At 48.9% G+C, this 19,446-nt stretch overlaps 1 protein-coding gene across 4 annotated transcripts in view; it reads right to left on the bottom strand.

The window, feature by feature from the left end:
• Window positions 1–1,957: 1,957 nt before the first annotated feature.
• Window positions 1,958–19,446, bottom strand: part of GPR68 (G protein-coupled receptor 68) — a 34,836-nt gene continuing 17,347 nt past the window's right edge. Inside the window, exons 1-2 of one of the 4 annotated variants that reach the window (XM_049898433.1) lie at window positions 15,794–16,549; window positions 1,958–5,704 (exon numbers count right to left, since the gene is read on the bottom strand). In XM_049898433.1, the coding sequence (XP_049754390.1) occupies window positions 4,751–5,659 (909 nt within the window). In that variant the 5' untranslated portion in view covers window positions 5,660–5,704; window positions 15,794–16,549 and the 3' untranslated portion in view covers window positions 1,958–4,750. Of the gene's footprint in view, window positions 5,981–15,793; window positions 16,550–19,446 lie in introns of those variants that run through there. The other 3 variants (XM_049898431.1, XM_049898432.1, XM_049898435.1) reach the window with 3 other exon arrangements.

Here is a 19,446-nt window from a genome sequence, read left to right on the forward strand (position 1 = left end):
AAAACACAGGTAAACATCCTTCTGGTATTCTCTGCTTTCAGCCAGGATCCATCTGACATCAGCAATGATATCCCTGATTCCACGTCCTCTTCTGAGACCAGCCTGAATTTCTGGCAGTTCCCTGTCGATACACTGCTGCAGCCGTTTTTGAATGATCTTCAAAAATTTTGCTTGCGTGTGATATTAATGATATTGTTCTATAATTTCCACATTGGGATGGATCACCTTTCTTGGGAATAGGCATAAATATGGATCTCTTCCAGTCAGTTGGCCAGGAAGCTGTCTTCCATATTTCTTGGCATAGATGAGTGAGCACCTCCAGCGCTGCATTTGTTTCTTGAAACATCTCAACTGATATTCCATCAATTCCTGGAGCCTTGTTTTTTGCCGATGCCTTCAGAGCAGCTTGGACTTCTTCCTTCAGTACCATCGGTTCCTGATCATATGCCACCTCTTGAAATGGTTGAATATCGACTAATTCTTTTTGGTATAATGATTCTGTGTATTCCTTCCATCTTCTTTTGATGCTTCCTGCGTTGTTTAATATTTTACCCATAGAATCCTTCACTATTGCAACTCGAGGTTTGAATATTTTCTTCAGTTCTTTCAGCTTAAGAAACGCCGAGCATGTTCTTCCCTTTTGGTTTTCCATCTCCAGCTCTTTGCACATGTCATTATAATACTTTACTTTGTCTTCTCAAGAGGCCCTTTGAAATCTTCTGTTCAGTTCTTTTACTTCATCAAATCATGAACCTGTATTGTTTTAAGAGATCGTGATTTGAGGGTTTTAGCACAGTATAATCCAGCCTTGCCTAATATGAGTTTGGAAGGTTTAACACTGAGAAATAGGATATGAGAGTTGTCATCAAATACCAGAACCTGAAAGGTCAAGTGATTCCAGTGAAGAATTCCAGAATGGAGGCTCCAGAATCATCCACTGCAAGGAACAAGTTTTCCAGGAGAGCATTGAACTAGGAGAACCAGATTCTGGCTCTTTCTAGGTTGAACCAGCTAGAGAGAAGCCGCAGATGGATATGTATTCTGTGATGAAATGTTCTCCCACTCTTGTCTGGCCAACCCACAGACCAGAGTGTGTAAACAGGAAGATGAACCCTCCTCTTACTAAGCAATACTGGTGAATAAGAAAGGAATCTAATAGCTTCTGGCACCTTCAGTCCAAACCACATGGACCTTTTCTCCCACCCACTCTCTTAGGAGAAAAAGGAGTCTTAATCCCCACTAATGTCCTCACTTAGTCTGTTTGGAAGAAGGCTCCACTCTTCCGGAACACTCCCGGACTCCAGGAGCCTGACCTACAGAGGGATTAAGTGACCAAAACCAAACTTACATTTTAATATGATTCAGTTAATCCTTAGCAGTAAACACAGAATTTGTCACCGTTGAGAATATGCTGTACCCTAAAGGGGCTTGTCAGCAAATGTGGGTCTCCCCAGACTAAACACAGTCATTGAGGACAGCCCCAAAGAGAAGAAGACAACAGTCCCTTCCCAGGGCTGTTTGGGAAATCTTTGCTGAGGAAATCAGAAATCTTTGATATCTGATCAAGCCCTCCCTCACGGTGGGGGCAGCTACCCAGCAGGTAAAAGGGGCCATTTGCCAGGAACAAAGGAGTGATATTCTCCAACCAGAAGGCTAGGGTGTCTCAAGGGGGTGTTGAACAAGTTAAATCCCGGAGTGGATTTGCAAGAACATGCCGATGACACTTCATGAATCTCCAGAAGAGAGAGGGAAGCCTTCTACTTCACTCAAGGACTCTCTCCTTTGCTACTAGCTGGGTGATCAGTAGCAAAGTCCTCAATTGCTTTGTTTGAATTTTCTATGAGGTCAATCCCTGGACCTTCCTGGTTCCTTTGGGTGTTTCAGGGCCCTCTAGATGCCCCTGGTGGTGGAAGACACCCTCCCCCAAAAGGACTGCAGGCACTCCAGGTGTGGTTGGTTAGTCACTTTGCTTTATTTGCATCATAAATCCATTGCACAGTCCAACACATACATACTTGGCGTAAAAGAAAGGACAATACAAAAATACAACTTTTGATAGTAAATGGAACTGCTCTCAGCTCATTCCAGTCCATCCCAGTGAGAATGCCAGGTGGATAATTAAAATAGGGGGAAATGCTGTGGAATGAAGGAGCCTTGGCTGTGCAGTGGTTAAGCGCTCAGCTGCTAACTGAAAGGTCAGTGGTTCAAACCCACCAGCCACTCGTTGGGAGAAAGATGTGGCAACCTGCTTCCATAAAGATTACAGCCTAGGAAACCCTATGGGACAGTTCTCCTCTGTCTTATAAGGTCCTATGAGTCAGAATCAACTCCACAGCAATGGGACTGTTGAATGAGGAGACATGGAGGACTCAACCAGTGGCACTGCCCCAGTAGGACCCTGGGCTGGGGCTGGGTGGGCTCTCCTTGGCTTGTGACCATTTCTGCCACCTTCAAACTCGGTCACTTCCTCCTCTAGAAAGGGGAAGAGAGCCTTTCCAGGTATTCAGAGGCCCTCCATAGGAGCTGGGGCAGGGGCTGCCCAGTCAAAGCCAAATGTAGCCCTGAGGTCCCCAGTAACCACCCTTCCCTGGGGCACACCCAGCCTGGGCTACCTGCCTCTGGGCACCCCAACAGAAGGGTTAAGAGTCCAAGGGTAAAGGATCAACATCTTGGAAGGTGGAGAGGAGAGGTAGGGAGGTTGAGGAAGGTGGTCCTCCCTGGCCCTCGCTTTAGCAGATTTCAAAAATGTTCTACTGAAGCCAGCTACTTCTTCTGAGGAACTAGACCCCCAGGCGTTGAGGGCATGCCCTGAGAAGTCAAAGTGGGCCTCAGCTCATCGACCAGGAAATTGAAAGGCCAGCATTTCTGTAAAGGTGGATGGGTCTCCCGAAGCATCAAGCAGCTCTTCTGGTCCTTTTGCAGAAGCAAAGTCCCTGGGCGTGAAAGAGTAAGATGAGACAGAAGGACCCCATGGACCCTCTCTGCACTCTCCAGCCGCTTTTGGAAGGATGGCGCTCAGTGGGCAGGAAGCTTTGCAGCAAAATTGAATAACTGAATAGGAGAAATCTGTGTGTGGGGTGGGAGGTGGGATACCACAATACAGTCAGACACAAAGTTGCACAAGAGATGAGCCCAGTACCCAGCCTTCCAGGACAGAGCACAGGTGGTGGTCAGTACACAGACCACTGTCACCCTCCAGGTGAGTGAGATGGGACATCAGCAGAGGAGCAGTGATGGAGAACGAAGGGTGCAAGTTGATCCCAAGGCTACCTCCTCACCTTGTCACAGGGGCATTTAAACCACCTGGAGCTGAACTCCAGGCCTTGGAAGAGGCTGGAGCGTGCATCAGTTTTACTTGTTTTTTGCATGTTGGTTGTGTTGTACTTGAAAACCCAGGAAGAATGTCAGGCTCTTTTCTGAGATTGCTAGATACTCCACAGTGTGTGTTGGGGAGGGGGGCCACAGGGGGCAAAGCCAAGGTGGGAACTCTGCCCCAGTGCCCAAGCCCCTTTGCTTGGGGACATCACCAGCAGTCACATGACCCTAACCTCAGTGTCTTGGCATGTGGCTGTCATGGAGACTGGCATTTTAACTGTAAGCATCCATACACACCCATCCACACCAACATAAACACATGCACACACACACACCCCCAACACACACACCCATCTACACCAACATGTACACACACATACACCCATCCACGCCAGTGTACACACATGCAAACACACACACCCATCCACACCAACATGCACACACATACATACACCAACGCACAGACACCCGTCCACACCAACACACAACCTGCACCCACATACACACACGCTGTACCCACATGCACCCATCCATACCAACATACGCACACACCAACATATTCACACCCACGCACACACACCCACAAACACACATGTGTGGGCACACACTCCCAGGGCTTCAGATTTGGTGCTTCTGGGCAGGTGGAAGCAGGAATCTAGCTAGGAGGAGTCTGTGCAGGGAACTCACTTAAGGACACCTTGTCTTTAGACCTTTGTCTTGCACTTAAGCAAGGGCTACAGAACTCACCCTGGGGAGGCCTGGGGTTTGTATTCCATCAGCTCTCAGGCTCCAGAAGGCACAGTTAAAAAGTGAATCTGCTCAAACTCTCCCTGCGCAATGGTGAATGGATAGAGCTGGGGGGCTCTCCTCTGTCTGTCACTTCCTCCTCCCACACACTCACAGTGCCCCCACCTTCCTTCTCCGCTGGCCCAACTCATCTCTCTTCTTGCCCTATCTTAAGGTGGGGCACACATGTTAATTACGACAGCTTCATGTGTCGCCTCAGATAACACTGGTGCATTTGAGCAGGTACCATCTGTGACACCGATGTCGTGGGAGGGCCCTGGGGATCTTCCCATCCCCCAGCCCTATGTCTTCACACTCTGCTTCCCCAACCCCAGCTTCTCCTCCCACAACAGCCCCCGCCTTGTAGCATCCCAGCTGACAGCAGAGACACCCATAAGCTGACATTCAACAACCCCGGAGCTCAGCAAGCTAGAGCAGGCTCCCCGGAGTCAGAGAGGCCTCGCCGAGGCCAAGCCCTAGCCCAGCCAAGGCCAAGCCCTGGCCCAGCAGCCCAGGCCCATCATCTCTCAGCAGGAAGAGGCATCTGCCATTGGCAAAGCTGGAGGCAGCCAGTGAGCAAGCTCGGGACTAAGAGGCCTGTCAGTGGAAGACTCAGGCCTCAGGCAGTCCTACGCGCAGGTGACCCAGGCTAGGCCAACCCGCCTGTGGGAGACCCTCCCGTTCCCGACGAGTCAGGGGTCTGGAAGGCTGGTGAATGGAGCTTAGTTAATAACTCGGGCTCCTCGTCCTGTGCCCCACTCTTCCCAGAGGCCTCGGGGGCACCCAGTGGGTAGGCTTCCCTGGCCCGGCTGGTCCTGGAGCAGGTGAGGAAGGCCAGGCAGGTCCCACGGAGGCGGGCCAAGTCCCTGTGGGTGGTCTCGCTGACAAAGCAGTACAGCACGGGGTCGGCGACGCAGTTCAAGCTGGTGAGGAGCAAAGAGAAGTGGTAGGCATTGAAGATGCCCTTGGCGAACTCACAGCTGGACTCCCAGAGGCTGCGAACGAGCAGCAGCACGTGGTAGGGCAGGAAGCAGGCCAGGAAGATGACCACGGTGCTGAGCACCAGCCGCTGGATCTGGTCCTTGCGGCTCTTCTGGGTGCCGTGGCTCCGACGCACGGCCCGCAGGATGCCCTGGTAGGAAATGAGCAGCAGGCAGATGGGGAAGAGGAAGCCTACCAGGAAGCGGTAATAGTTGATGCTGCGCTGCCAGGCCTGGATGGGATACTGCTCGAAGCAGACACGGTGCCGGTCTTTATCCACGATGACCTCCTCGTGCATGAAGAAGTAGATGCTGGTCAGCAGCTCCTTGGTCCAGATGACCACGCTGACACAGACGGCTGCCTTCAGGGTCCGGAACTGGTGGAAGCGGAAGGGATGGGCCACGGCCAGGTAGCGGTCAATGGAGATGCAGCAGAGGAAGCCCACGCTGATGTAGATGTTCTCATAGAGAAGGATGCCACACACCTGGCAAGACAGGTCACTGTGTGGCCAGTCGTCATGCTGCAGCACGTACTGCAGCCAGAAGGGCAGTGAGCAGATGTAGAAGAGGTCCGCCATCGTCAGGTTGCACAGGTACACGCCCAGCTCATTCCGGGCCTTGATCTGCAGGTAGCCAAAGTAGAGGGACAAGCAGTTGGCTGGGAAGCCCACCACCAGCACTGTGACATAGACCACCGGGGCCAGCGTCTGGTGGATGGTGTGGTCAATGGTACAGCTGAACGAGGAGTTGTCTGTGGTGATGTTCCCCATCTTTGGGCCTGGAGGGACCTCCCCCATCATGGGCTCAGAGAAGGGGCTAGTCTCTGCACCACCATCTTTGTTACAGAACGTGGTTCAAGCTGTATTAAGAGCTGGGCATCATTGGTGGTAGGCAAGCTCCTGAAAGTCAAGTGCAGGAGAGGCTTAGAATAATAAAAATATAGCAACTAACATTTATGTAGCACCTACTGTGTGTCAGGCACTGTTCCAAGTGCTTTACTGTTTAATTTAGAAGACCATGTCAACCCTGATCCAACTAGAATGTCTGGGAATAGGTCATATGCCAAGACACTGAAACGTGGCTTATGTCTCTCCACTCCTTTATCCCTTTTTTTGTTTTCTTGGCCCATCAGGGTGCCAGGTAAGGCCAGGAGCTCTGTGAGCAGAAGCCCAGCCTGAGTCCAGCTCTCTGACGAAGACTCCAGATCAAGATCAGTCCAACCTACACACCACAGTGAGGGCACCCATCACCTCCTCTACAGCTATGAGTGTATTTAACATTTTTCCTACCCTCTCACAGGAATGCATTAAGTTGGTCAATACCAAGGCCATAGACCCTCTCAGGAGCCCCTTCAGACAGCATCGGAAGCAACCCAACCTTGTCCAAGTCCTAATGCGCTCTGGTGACAAAAGCCAACCTTCCCAAAGAGCATGCCTGGGCTCCTGGGTGTCCATCAGCAGCTGGGTGCTCCCTCTCCTCTTCTCCATGGAGCGTGGGACTTGGTGTGGCGGACAGTATTGGACCAGGGGCCAAGAGACATGGGCACCAGGTCAGGGTTAGCCACTCACAGGAATAGACTCCACAGCTACTAGCAACAACTCTATGTTATGTTCTACCTTGTTTAAACAAAGCAAATAAAAACGTTTTGTTTTAGTCCTACTTTGCAAATGTATCAAAACGAAAGGCTTGAACTGCTGTATTGATTTAACACTTCTCTCTCCAATGAAAAATCCTGCAGTATCTAAATCAGTGTCTCTCAGCATTTTTTTCATGATCACCTCCATAAAAAACAAGACCAGTTGTCCTGAGTAGATTCCAACTCATGGCGACCCCATGTGTGTCAGGGTAGAACTGTGCTCCATAGGATTTTCAGTGGTTGATTTTTGGGAAGTAGATTGTCAAGCCTTTCTTCTAAGGCACCTCTGGGTGGACTGGAACACCCAACCTTTCTGTAAGCAGCAGGGCACGTTAACCATTTCCATCGCCCAGGGACTCCAACACCCCTATAAGGAGCCTTTTTAGGCCTTTTTTTCCTAACCACCCTCCCATGCCATTTTAATACAACAGATACACTGCACATCTGTTTATGTACTGTGCCTTTTGGAGGGCCACAAATCAGTGCCATATCTAGGGTTTTTTCACACACCCCACCCAGGAACCAATTAAGAGGCAGTAACAGCCCTGTATCCGCAGCCCTGGTGGTGCAGTGGTTAAGCGCTTGGCTGCTATCCAAAAGGTTGGTAGTTTGAACCTACCAGCTGCTCCACGGGAGAAAAATGTGGCAGTCTGCTTCCATAAAGATTACAGTCTTGGAAGCCCTATGGAGCACTCCACTGTGCCCTATAGGGTCGCTATGAGTCAGAATGGCCTTGATGGCAATGGGGGTTTGTTTGTTTGTTTTGTTATCACCCCCGCTGAGAATGCATGCTCTAAGTGGCTGCAAACCCTGATTGAGTGGGGCCTAAATGAAGCTGTTCTGTGGTATCTGCAGATCAGCCCTGCCCTTCTCTCACTTCTCCAGAGTCAAGCCAGACGCACGAGCTCAGGAAGGAAACCCCTCTGGCCATGGCCACTCCTCCTGCAGACCCAAACCTGTCAAGGCTCCTGCCTGGCCCTGTGGCCACAAGAGCCATGGCTCAGCAGGGAAGTTGCGCAGCCTTGCTGGGAAGGGGCTCAGAGACACCCAACCCAACACTTCCTGCCCTGGGGTTCCCCGAGGATTAATCTGAGAAGCCCCCCTGAAATTACACTCAATCTTATACAAATTAAGTATGTGCATTTTTCCTGGGAAAAGAACCAGTAGCTTTCATTGTTGTGGTTGCTAGCTGCTGCCAATTCGGCCCCTGATTCATGGTGACCCCATGTACGATGAAACGAAATCCTGCACCAGCCCCATGATTGGCTGTGGATTGGTCTGTTGTGATCCATAGGGTTTGCACTGGCTGATTTTCAGAAGTAGGTCACCAGGCCTTTCTTCCTAGTCCACCTTAGTCTGGAAGCTCCACTGAAACCTGTTTAGCATCATAGCAACACACAAGCCTCCACTGACAGACAGGTGGTGGCTGCGGATGAGGAGCATTGGTTGGGAATCGAACCTAGGTCTCCAGCATGGAAGGTGAGAATTCTACCACTGAGCCACCAATGACCCCAGTAGCTTTCATAGGTATCTCCAAAATGGGCAAGACACTGGTCTGATCCAAAGCCACATTCCTCTCTCACCTGGACTTCAATTTCCCGGCCTCCCCAGCTCTTCCCCACCACGTCAGCTTCTCCACCCCCACCTTCCCATGCCCCTGACCATTATCCACACGGCAGTCACAGCAACCTTTCCACAACCTAAACCAGATCCTCCTTTTCTTTGCTTAACACCCTCTGAGACCGCTCCTCATCATGCCCAGAATAAAATCAAAACTCCTCACTGGGCCTACAAGGCCCACCATGATGGGGCCCCTGAGCCTCTTTCTCTCTCCTCATCTCCTGCTCTCTGTCTTGCCCACTGCCACCACACTTCGGCCACACTGGCCAGCCTGCTGCACCTCTGCCACAATGACCTGGGCCCTGCCTCTGCATCAGCTGCTGCCTCTTCCCAGAGTGCCCCTCTCTACCCTCCTGCCCAAGCCCCACTACATGCTGGCTCCTTTCCTACCAGATCTCAGTTTAAATGTCACTCCTCATGAGGCCCCCCCTGAGCACCCAACCTAAAGGAGCCCCCTCCCAGTCACTCTCACATCGCCCTATGTGACCCCAATGCAGAGTTCTCATCATACCTAAGACTCTTCTTGTTTATTGATTTGCTTATTAGTGATCTGCTACCCGCATTAGAATGTAAATTCCAAGAGGGCAGAGGCTGTGTCCACCTCTTCACTGCCTTATCCCCAACAGTGCCTGGCACATAATTAAAAATAAAAAACAAAAACTAGTTGCCATCAAGTCAATTCTGAATTATGGCGACCCCATCTGTGTCAGAGTAGAACTGTGCTCCACAGGGTTTTCAATGGCTGTGACCTTTCAAAAGCAGACTGCTGGGCCTTTCTTCCGAGGCATCTCTGGGTAGATTTGAACCACCAACCTTTCAGCTAGTAGCTGAACACTCAGTAAATAGTTCTTGAATAAGTAAATGCCACCTCCCGTTTTACAGGTGAGGAAGCTGAGGTGCAAAAAGGGGAAATGACTTGCTCAAAGCCAGATTGAGAAGGAAGCATCACAGGAGACTTCAGGGCTCCTTGTTCCGCGCCTTCCCGGATACAGTCCACCCCTTGAGACACACCCCTTAGGCTCTCAGTTCCTGGAAGACAAGTGAAACTCCCAATCAGCACCCCTTCCCCTCCTTTCTGGCTAATCACGGCTTGTTTTGAGCAACATTATTGAGGAAGCCACAGCAGGTAGTGGCTCTGTCCACTAAACTGGCCCAAGGTAGACCTTGGTGCATGCGCAGATTGAGGAGCTAGAATCCGTCACCGACCCCGGACATGATTGTCACCGGAAAGAAAGATATTTCCCAGCCCACAGTTTCACCTGATTCCATTAGAGAGCTGAGGAGTTTTACCACACGGACATTCAATGAAAGATGATTTAACTTCCGGACCACCAAATGTGGACATAGGAGGGTTAAGTGCAGAGAATTCTGGGTACGAAACCCAACCCCTGGACGCCATTGGAAGAAAAGGCTTCCCAACCACCTCAGATGGGTAGCATGTTGTCTTCCGGTTGCAAGACCTCGCATTGCTCCTTGTCTGTGCAGACAATAAACTTGCCACTTTCTGTTTCCCTTGCAATTAATGTCCATCTTGTTTCAATCAGCTAACAGGACAGGGCAAGAACCCGAGAGGTGTTTGGTTACACAAGGACTTCTGGCTCAGGCTCACTTCCCCCTGTCCCCTCCAGAGCACTGACCTAGAATTTTGGTGGGTAGAAATGGTGGGGTGTGGGTGTGATATTACGTATAATTGTATATTTATATTTATTTGAAGGAGCCCTGGTGGCGCAATTGTTAAGTGCTTGGCTGCTAACCAAAAGGTTGGCGGTTCAAACCCACTATCCACTCTGCGGGAGGATGTGGCAGTCTGCTTCCACAAAGATTACAGCCTTGGAAACCCTATGGGGCAGTTCTACTCTGTCCTATAGGGTCACTAGGAGTCAGAATTATCTTGACAGTAACAGGTTTTGTTTTAACAGATATTTATATCTATATTTATACATACATAGAGAATGTTTTTGCTTGTTTTTGGTGGCAAGAGGGAGGGGAGAAGGAGCACCAGCTGAGGCCTGTGACCCCTAAACTCTGCCCAGAGCCCAGCAAGTCATATTTCTGCCCTGCTCCCCTCTTCTTGCCAACTCTCCTCTCCCCGAATCCCAAACCCACACCTGTGGGGCCCAATGATTCACCAGGCTGACATATGGGGAAGTCGACAATAACACGGGTCCCGGCTGGGCTCCCGGGGCTTCCAGCCAAGACTGTTTATGCTGAATTCATCACAGGTTCTTTGCACCCAGAAAAACTCCATTCATAAAGGTGGGCTCCCAAGTACCAACCAAACAACGTCAGTGAAGTCAAAGGGAAAACACGGCCCGCTGGGCCCTGAGAAGTCTTTGAGAGCCATCGGGCTGAAGGCTGTTGTTTTCTAATTGGGAGTGCATGTATGTGTGGGGTGGGGTGGGACAATGGTTTGTGGCTTCCTCTTTCCTAGGCCAACAATAAGCTAATTCTGGCAGCCAAAGTCAGAAAGATTCAAGCCTTCAGAGCAAAGGAGAAACGTTTACAATGTTTAGATTAAGGCACCGCCTGTGTTCATTTGGGCGCAGTGGTTAAGCTCATGGCTGCCAACTGAAAGGTAGGCGGTTGGAACCCACTAGCCACTTTGCAGGAGAAAGTGGCAGCAGTCTGCTTCCATAAAGATTTACAGCCTTGGAAACCCTATGGGGCAGTTCTACTCCATCCTATAGGGTCACTATGAGTCGGAAATTGATTCAATGGCAATGGGGTTTTTTGGTACACTGATTTTGGAGCCAAAAGAGGGTTTTGGTATGCTAGAGCAGAGGTTCTCAAACCTGAGGTATATCTGAATCACCCAGAGGGTTTGTTAAAACACAGCTTGCGGGGCCCCAGTCCCAGAGTGTCTGACTTAGTGGGTCTGAGGTGGGGGTCGAGAATTTGCATTTCTGAGCAAGTAGATGCTGATGCTGCTGGCCATGGACCACACATTTGAGTAGAAAGGCACTAGGAGAGTCTAGAAAGCCTGGCGTTCAGCTCCTGGGCAAGGGTCCTACACAATTCCTGTGACAGGGAGAGCAAAGGCAGCTAGAAGGGGAACTTGAGACCTAGCAGAGCCTTGTGGGACAGAACCAGGGATATAGCCCTTGGGAGATCTGCACAGGGATTTAGGCTTTCAAGAAACCATGTACCTGCTGGAGTATTTACACCTTTTATTTGCAAAATAAGGTACAATTTACAAAGCATTTCGCATCTGCCCTCTCATCTGATCTTCACACCAGCCCTGTTATTATCTCTATTTTAGAGACAAGGAAACCGAGGTCCTGAAAGATGAAGTGGCTTGCCTAAGTCCAGTTCTTCTGGGTTTCATCAGCAAGTGTTTGCGAAGTATCTCCAATGTCCACAGTACTAGGCAGGGAATGGAGGGCTTAGAGATAAAGAAGAAATGGCTCCCACCCCCAGGGAACTTACCATCTTGTGAGACAGGAACTCCACATGTACAAATTGCTATTACCCAAGACGGTATATGGGGGGGTGCTCTGGGCATCCCTCCACACACATGAAGTGCTGGTTCACTCTTTTTACTTCACCTGCGCTCTCTCTAGGACCACATCTTCTTTGTGATTTCAATCCCATCTACACTCTGACAACTCCTAGACCTCTCCCAGGCTGAAGATTTATATAACCAGCTTCCTGACGTCTCACAGGACCTCATGCCTACACCAAGTCCACCATTTTCTTCACTAATCTGTTCCTAGAAGGGGCATCACCATCTGTCCAGCCACTTGTGTTGAACGGACGGCCTTCAGCTTTGCTTCTTCCTTCACCTTCACCCATAGTTAATTACCCAGTTCTACCATTTTCAACTCCTAAGTATTTCCCAAATCCATCTCCTCCTCTTCAGCTCTCCCACCCAGTACCCTAGATCAGCTTGTCCAAAGCTTCCTCCCCAGAGTAAGAACAACAGCTTCCTGTGCGATGTCCTGTCTCCATCTCATTACCCTCAAAGTCATCCTGTAAAACACAAACGTAACCAAGTCAGCCCTGCTTCAAAACCTTCCTTGGCTCCCTAATCATCCATCCATGCATCCATCCAACGAATACTGAATATCTATTATATGAAAGGCACTGTGCTAGACACTGGTCCCTAGTCTCAAGTTCCTCATACTATCACAGGAGAACAAAGATAATGACTTGAGATTATCAGGAGAGCCCAGGATTTTATGGGAGTTCACAGGAAGTGATCTAAGGAAAGGCTTTCTTTCCTAAGGAAGCAACAAATACTAAGACTAGAGAAGGAGGAAGGGCTGCCGAAGCAGAGAGGAGTTTCAGCTGATGGAAACAATACGTTGAATGGCTCAAATGCAAGAGAGAGAGAATGGGCACATCCAGGGAACTGAAAGTAACTTGACAAGATTAAATCTAGGTATGGGGAAGGCCAAAAGGAGCCCTGGTGGTACAGTGGTCCAAGCACCTGGCTGCTAACCAAAAAGTCACTGGGTTGAACCCACCAGTCACTCTATAGGAGAAAGATGTGGCAGTCTGTTTCAGTAAAAGATTACAACCTTGAAAACCATATGGGGCAGTTCTACTGTGTCCTATAGGATCACTATGAGTCAGAATCGACTTACCGGCAATAGGATGAGGAAGGCCTGGCCAGAGAGGAAACAAGAAACCATAAGAACTGGCAATTAATTAGAAGGAAAGTGGGACACAATCAGGAACAAATATGAGATGTTCCTCTGTGCCTGGTCCTTATAGGCTCTTAAAAATAGATGAATTTATTAGGTAGGTGGGTGGGTGTATGAATGGGTGAGTGAATGGGTGGGTAATTGGATGAATGAATGAGTAGATGGATGAGTGAATGGTTAGGTGGGTTGATGGATGGGTGGGTGGATGGGTGGGGGTAGATGGGCGAGTGCAAGGGTAGATGGATGGATGGATGGATGGATGGATGGATGGATGGATGGATGGATGGATGGATGGATGGATGGGTGAATGGCTGAATGGCTGAGGCTGGGTGGAGACAACATTAACAAAAGAGAAAAGGAAGAATTGCCATGACTTCCTCCCCACAGTCTGGCACCTCCTCAAGCTGCCTGAGCTGGTCAGAAGGTGTCACTTCAACAACCTAAATGCCCATCAACAGATGAATGGTACATAATGTGGTACATAAATACAATGGCATACTACTCAGCCAGTAGGAGAAACAAAGTCTTGATACATGCTACGGTATAGATGGAGCTTGTAGACATTACGCTGAGTAAAATAAGCCATTCGCAAAAGGACAAATATTGAATGACCTCACTCATATGAAAAGACAAGCAAAGGCAAATGTATAGAGACCAAAGTTTATCAGTGGTTACCAGAGGCAGAAGGGAAAGGGAAAAGGGGGGTTAATGGTGATGGAAAAAGGCACACATGCCCACTGTAGAAATTTATTAAAAGACAGACAATTACCTTAAACCAAAAATATCCCCTGAAGTTTTCTTAAGATCAAACAATAGTTTGGCTTAACTAGTAAAAAATGTCTGCCTTGACCATTATGCTCTTTCATGAACTATCTACATGGGATCAAATTGACAAGAGCAACTTGAAAAATTATATAGGAACCTTAAGGGGCAGTGAGTTAATGTTAATGAGGGAGGAACAACTCAGAAAAGGAGGGTGAGAATAGTTGCACAACTCAAAGATGTAATCAATGTCACTAAATTGTACACGTAGAAACTGTTGAACTGGTGTATGTTTTGCTGCGTATATTCTGGACAACAAAATAAATAAATAAATAAAATTTAGGAAAAAATAAAAGTGTCACTTCTTTACCCAGGCCTCATCACAGCCAGCCTTTCCTTACACTATCACCCACACCCTGAGGGCAGGCACACCCAGATGGAAACTACACCTTGCTAGGAGTGTCCCTTCTCCACTTGATCTCCACAGGAACCTTGCTCCTCAAAAATTCAAGGACACAGTGAATGCAAACATGTTCTGTAAAAGGAAAAACAGAGAGGAGAGAAGAACCAGCCCACATCTCCTTCAAGCATTCCACATGCCAAGCATGTTTACATATAGTCATGGTTTCTTTCAACACCATTCTCATCAGCCCCACTTTATAGATGAGAAAACTGAGGCACAGAGAGATAAACCAACCTGCTCAAGATTCCACAGGTATGATATGGTAGGGCCAACATTTAAGCTCAGACCAGCCATGCTTTCCATTATACCATGGTCTCCGACTGTTATCACAATTGTCACGGAGCAACCACCCACAATCTCCAGCTTCTCCAGGCTCCAGTCCTCACAGATGCCACCACAAGGGCCACCAGTCTTCATCCTGGGCTAGCTCCCACACCTGGAGGACGCTAGGTTGGGTCATTCCTTTTTTCAACAGACATTGAGGAAAACCTACTGTGCACCCAGCCCACGGTTTCCCAAGGTGTATGTGCGGGGGAGGGGGACAGGCAAAGTTAAAATAAGACACCACTGCCTCTCTCCCCAAGGCTACCATCCAGCCAAGAAGTTGAGAAAAATATGCACAAAGCGACTCAAAACCTAAAGCAAATCTTAAGAGAAACACTAATTTGCATGAGGGTCTCCAAGGATTTTAATGACCAAGAAGGATTAAGCCCCCAAAGAAGGAAGGACCTCTCTGAGTCTCTCAAAGGTTCCAAGTCAGAACAAAGTCAGTGAGGTGGAGGCGTCTAAAAGCTGGATTTCAGCTGGTGCACAAACAGTAATCTAATTCGTCACCCATTCTTTCTGTGTGGTACACACAGCACGCACACAGACAGTTACTCACAGGGCTGGGGACTGCCCGTGGCAGCAAGCCCACAGTGCTGGGGAGTTTCCTGCCGGCCCAGCCCCCCTTCCCTTTCGCTGCTCAAACCTTTCCACGCTTTAACCAATCTGTTGCATTTCCTAAAAGTGCTTGTTTCAAAGGCTGTTGGATATTGCCATCTGGAGAGGAACTATAAATGAGACTGTGTTTTTCCTTAGTTCCCATCTTTCCCCCAAGAAGTCTAACTCCAAGAACAACAACAGAATCTCATTTCTGTTACAAAGTTCAACCCCCCAAAGGGCCTGAAAGTCAGGTGGGGCTGGCCCTGCTAACCATTTGGCAGAATCCAAAGCCCAGAGAGGCTTAAGCCCCTGGCTCAAGTTCACACAGTAGTAGATCAAGGGCGGATCTGAATTCAGAACCCAGGTGTCTAGGCTCTAACTTGCTGCTTTGAAGCTTTTTTGACCACAAGCCACAGCAAGAAACACAGTTTACACTGTGAACTAGCACACACAGGCATTATACACACGTGTAGACAGATACAAATATGCTGCTGTTGTGTGCCCTGGAGCTAATTCCCACTCATAGTGACTCTATGTGACAGAGTAGAACTGCCCCATAGGGTTTCCTAGGCTGTAATCTTGATGGGAGCAGATCCCCAGGTCAATTTCTGTAAAGACAGAGAGGGGGGAAAAAAAAAAACTTACCCAAAGCAATACTTACCTTTAGCACTTCCGCTGCGCTCTGACATTTTCTTCTACTTCGTTCTTTAAAATCCAGGTCTTGAGCTACTAAATTGATTTCCTGACCCACTACTGGGCTTCTATCACCCACCCAGCCTGGGATGCCCGCCCTTCCCGGCTCCTCCGCGCCCAGGATGGCAGCGCGGTCTCCGCAGCCAGGTGAGCGGCCGGCAGGAGCGGGCAGCGCAGCCCCGGCCCGGCTCCTGAGATCCGGACGCAGGGGTCCTCCGAGGAGGGAATCTCGGACGCGTGAGTCCGCCCTGCCCGCCGCAGCCGAGCTCTGCTCTCAAACCTCAGACAGCGGGCTTCCTCCAAGGGCTCCGCGGAGGCCTGGGGAGGAGACGCGACGCCCGAGGGCCTTCCTGGCGGTCCCCCCACGTGCCACCCTGCGGCCAGGACCACGCTTCCGCGCGCCGAGGTCCGCAGCCCGCGCCTCCCCAGCTCGCGTGTAGAAAACCCCCAGCAAGAGGCTGCCCATTCCGGAGCTGAGACAGAATCATGTGAACTCCTTTCTGGTGTCAGGCTGGGTGGTTGCTGAGGAACCGCTTGCCAGCGAGAGGCTGAAGGCGGTGGAGCTGCTCCCTCCTCCCGTCGTAGCCTGGAGCCCACCGGTCACACCGTCCACACACCCCCGGAGTGGATGAGCAACTGAGTTAGGGGCAGGTGCCCCAGGCGGCCGAGGGCTGCAGGAGGGCTGAGCTGGGCTACTTCGACCCATGGAACCACTATTGTACACCAACAACATACCGATAAAATAAAATTTAAAAACCCAAAAACATATTGCTATAGAATGGATTCCGACTCAGGGAGACCCCATGTGTTACAGAGTAGAACTGCTCTATAGGATTTTCTTGGCTGCGATCTTTACAGAAGCAGTTTGCCAGACCTTTTATCCACCAAGCCACCGGGTGGGTTCAAAAAGCCAACCTTTAGGTTAGCAGCTGATGGCAAACTGCTTGACCAGGCAGGGAGCTTTTTACAACATACCAGGAGAAGAGATCCACGATGTTGAATCCCTGACCCCAGGGTCCTGAGCCATGAAGACAAGCCTACCTATATTCAGGTAACTAGAATATACTGTGGCCACTGTAGTATGGGCACCAGCAGGGACAATGGGACAACAGGCAAGGGGGGGAAGCTGTTTTCACTCCTACCCCACGCTGTTACCTTCAACCCCTAGCATTCAACATCTGTCAGTGAGTCTCAACCCCAGCATACAGAAGAAAATACCTGGGGAGCTTTTAAAAAATACCAGTGCCCAGGGCTCACCCCAGCCTAATGAAACCATACTTTCTGGAGGTGAGGCACCAGCATCAATGTTTTTAAAAAGCTCCCTGGACAATTCTAATGTGCCTGTAGAGTGGAGAGGCACTGATGTGGCGAAGGCAGGTGGGATCCTTGTTCTAAGACCAACAGAGTGAGGACAACGAGATGAAGGTTCTGGGTCAGAAATAAGTTAAGCTGCGTGACCCAAAAGAAGGGCCAAGCACAGGGCTCTGGTCTCCTGGGACCTTCCGGCTTTCAGGGGGTACTTAGTAAACCCTCGCCCTTGTACAGTCCCAGCATATGAGGACTGAAAGGATCCCTGTGAAGTTACCCAAGCCACCTCCCCATTTTACAGATGAGGAAACTCAGGCCCCAGGGCAAGGGCTCTTGACCAAGGGCTTGCAGTTAAATGCTGAGAGAGCCAGGATTATAAGCCTGTTGCTGACTGCAGGTGCCATAGCATTTTGGCTTAAGCACTTCCCTCCAATGCAGTGGACTTGGAAGCTGACCAGAAGACACAATACCGGTGCCAGGAAGTCAAAACACACACCATGCCTGAGGAGGTCACCAAGGATTGGAGTCCTCCCTGCTCTATTAGCTGATCCCTGGGATCCACCTCTCCAGAGGACTGTTGGGGGGACTCTGGTGGGGTCCCAGGGAAGAAGCCCCTTTGTGGAACCTGGGCCCTCTAAGCAAAAGCTGCCACACAGCCAGCCTTTTTCAGTTGTCTCCTCTGCTATAGGCAAGAAGCAGGAACTCGTTATCTCCAGGAATGTGTTTAGACACCAATGCTATTTGGGAATTGTGGAAGTGTGATTGGCTTTCCCTGATGTCTCTCCACCCTCTATTCTAAGGAGTATTCTCGTTGTACTTCTTCCAAGAGAAATTTGTTCATTCTTTTGGCAGTCCATGGTATATTCAACATTCTTCAACACCATAACTCAAAGGCGTTAGTTCCTTCTTTAGTCTTCCTTATTCACTATCCAGACTTCAAATGCATATGAGACAATTGAAAACACCATGGCTTGGGTCAGGCACACATTAGTCCAAAGTGACATCTTTGCTTTTCAACACTTTAAAGAGATCTTTTACAACAGATTTGCCCAATGCAATGGGTCTTTTGATTTCTTGACTGCTGCTTCCATGGCTGTTGATTGTGGATCCAAGTAAAATAAAATCCTTGACAACTTCAGTCTTTTCACCGTTTATCATGATGTTGCTTATTGGTCCAGTTGTGAGGATTTTTGTTTTATTTATGTTGAGGTGTAATCCACACTGAAGGCTGTGGTCTTTGATCTTCATCAGTAAGTGCTTGAAGTCCTCTTTACTTTCAGCAAGCAAGGTTGTGTTATCTGCAAAAAGCAGGTTATTAATGAGTCTTCCTCCAATCCTGATGCTTTTTTATCTTCATATAGTCCAGCTTCTCAGATTATTTTGCTCAGCATACAGATTGAATAAGTATGGTGAAAGGATACAACTCTGACACACACCTATCCTGACTTTAAACCATGCAGTATCCCCTTATTCTGTTCGAGTGACTGTCTCTTGGTCTGTGTACAGGTTCCTCATGACCAAAATTAAATGTCCTGGAATTCCCATTCTTCACAATGCTATCCATAATTTGTTATGATCCACACAGTCGAATGCCCTTGCACAGTCAATAAAGCACAGGTAAACATCTTTCTGGTATTCTCTGCTTTCGGCCAGGATCCATCTGACATTAACAATGATATCCCTTGTTACACACATGTCCTCTTCTGAATCCAGCTTGAATTTCTGGCAGCTCTGTATCGATGGACTGCTGCAACCGCTTTTGAATGATCTTCAGCAAAATTTTACTTGCGTGTGGTATTAATGATATTGTTTGATAATTTCTGCATTCTGTTGCATCACCTTTCTTTGGAATGGGCACAAATAAGGGAACTCTTCCAGTCGGTTGACCAGGTAGACGTCTTCCAAATTTCTTGGCATAGATGAATGAGCTCTTCCAGCACTGCATCCATTTGTTGAAACATCTCAATTGGTATTCCATCAACTCCATCAAAACAAAAAGCCTTGTTTTCACCGGTGTCTTCAGTGCAGCTTGGACCTCTTCCTTCAGTATCATCCATTCTTGATCAGATGCTACCTCTTGAAATGACTGAACCTTGACCAATTCTTTTTGGTACAGTGACTCTGTGTATTTCTTCCATCTTCTTTTGATGCTTCCTGCGTCGTTTAATATTTTACCCATAGAATCCTTCACTATTGCAACTCGAGGCTTGAATTTTTTCTTCAGTTCTTTCAGCTTGAGAAACGCCAAGCATATTCTTCCCTTTTGGTTTTCTAACTCTGGGTCTTTCCACATGTCATTATACTACTTTATTT

This window comes from Elephas maximus, chromosome 10, assembly GCF_024166365.1.
Source record: "Elephas maximus indicus isolate mEleMax1 chromosome 10, mEleMax1 primary haplotype, whole genome shotgun sequence".
Taxonomy (NCBI): domain Eukaryota; kingdom Metazoa; phylum Chordata; class Mammalia; order Proboscidea; family Elephantidae; genus Elephas; species Elephas maximus.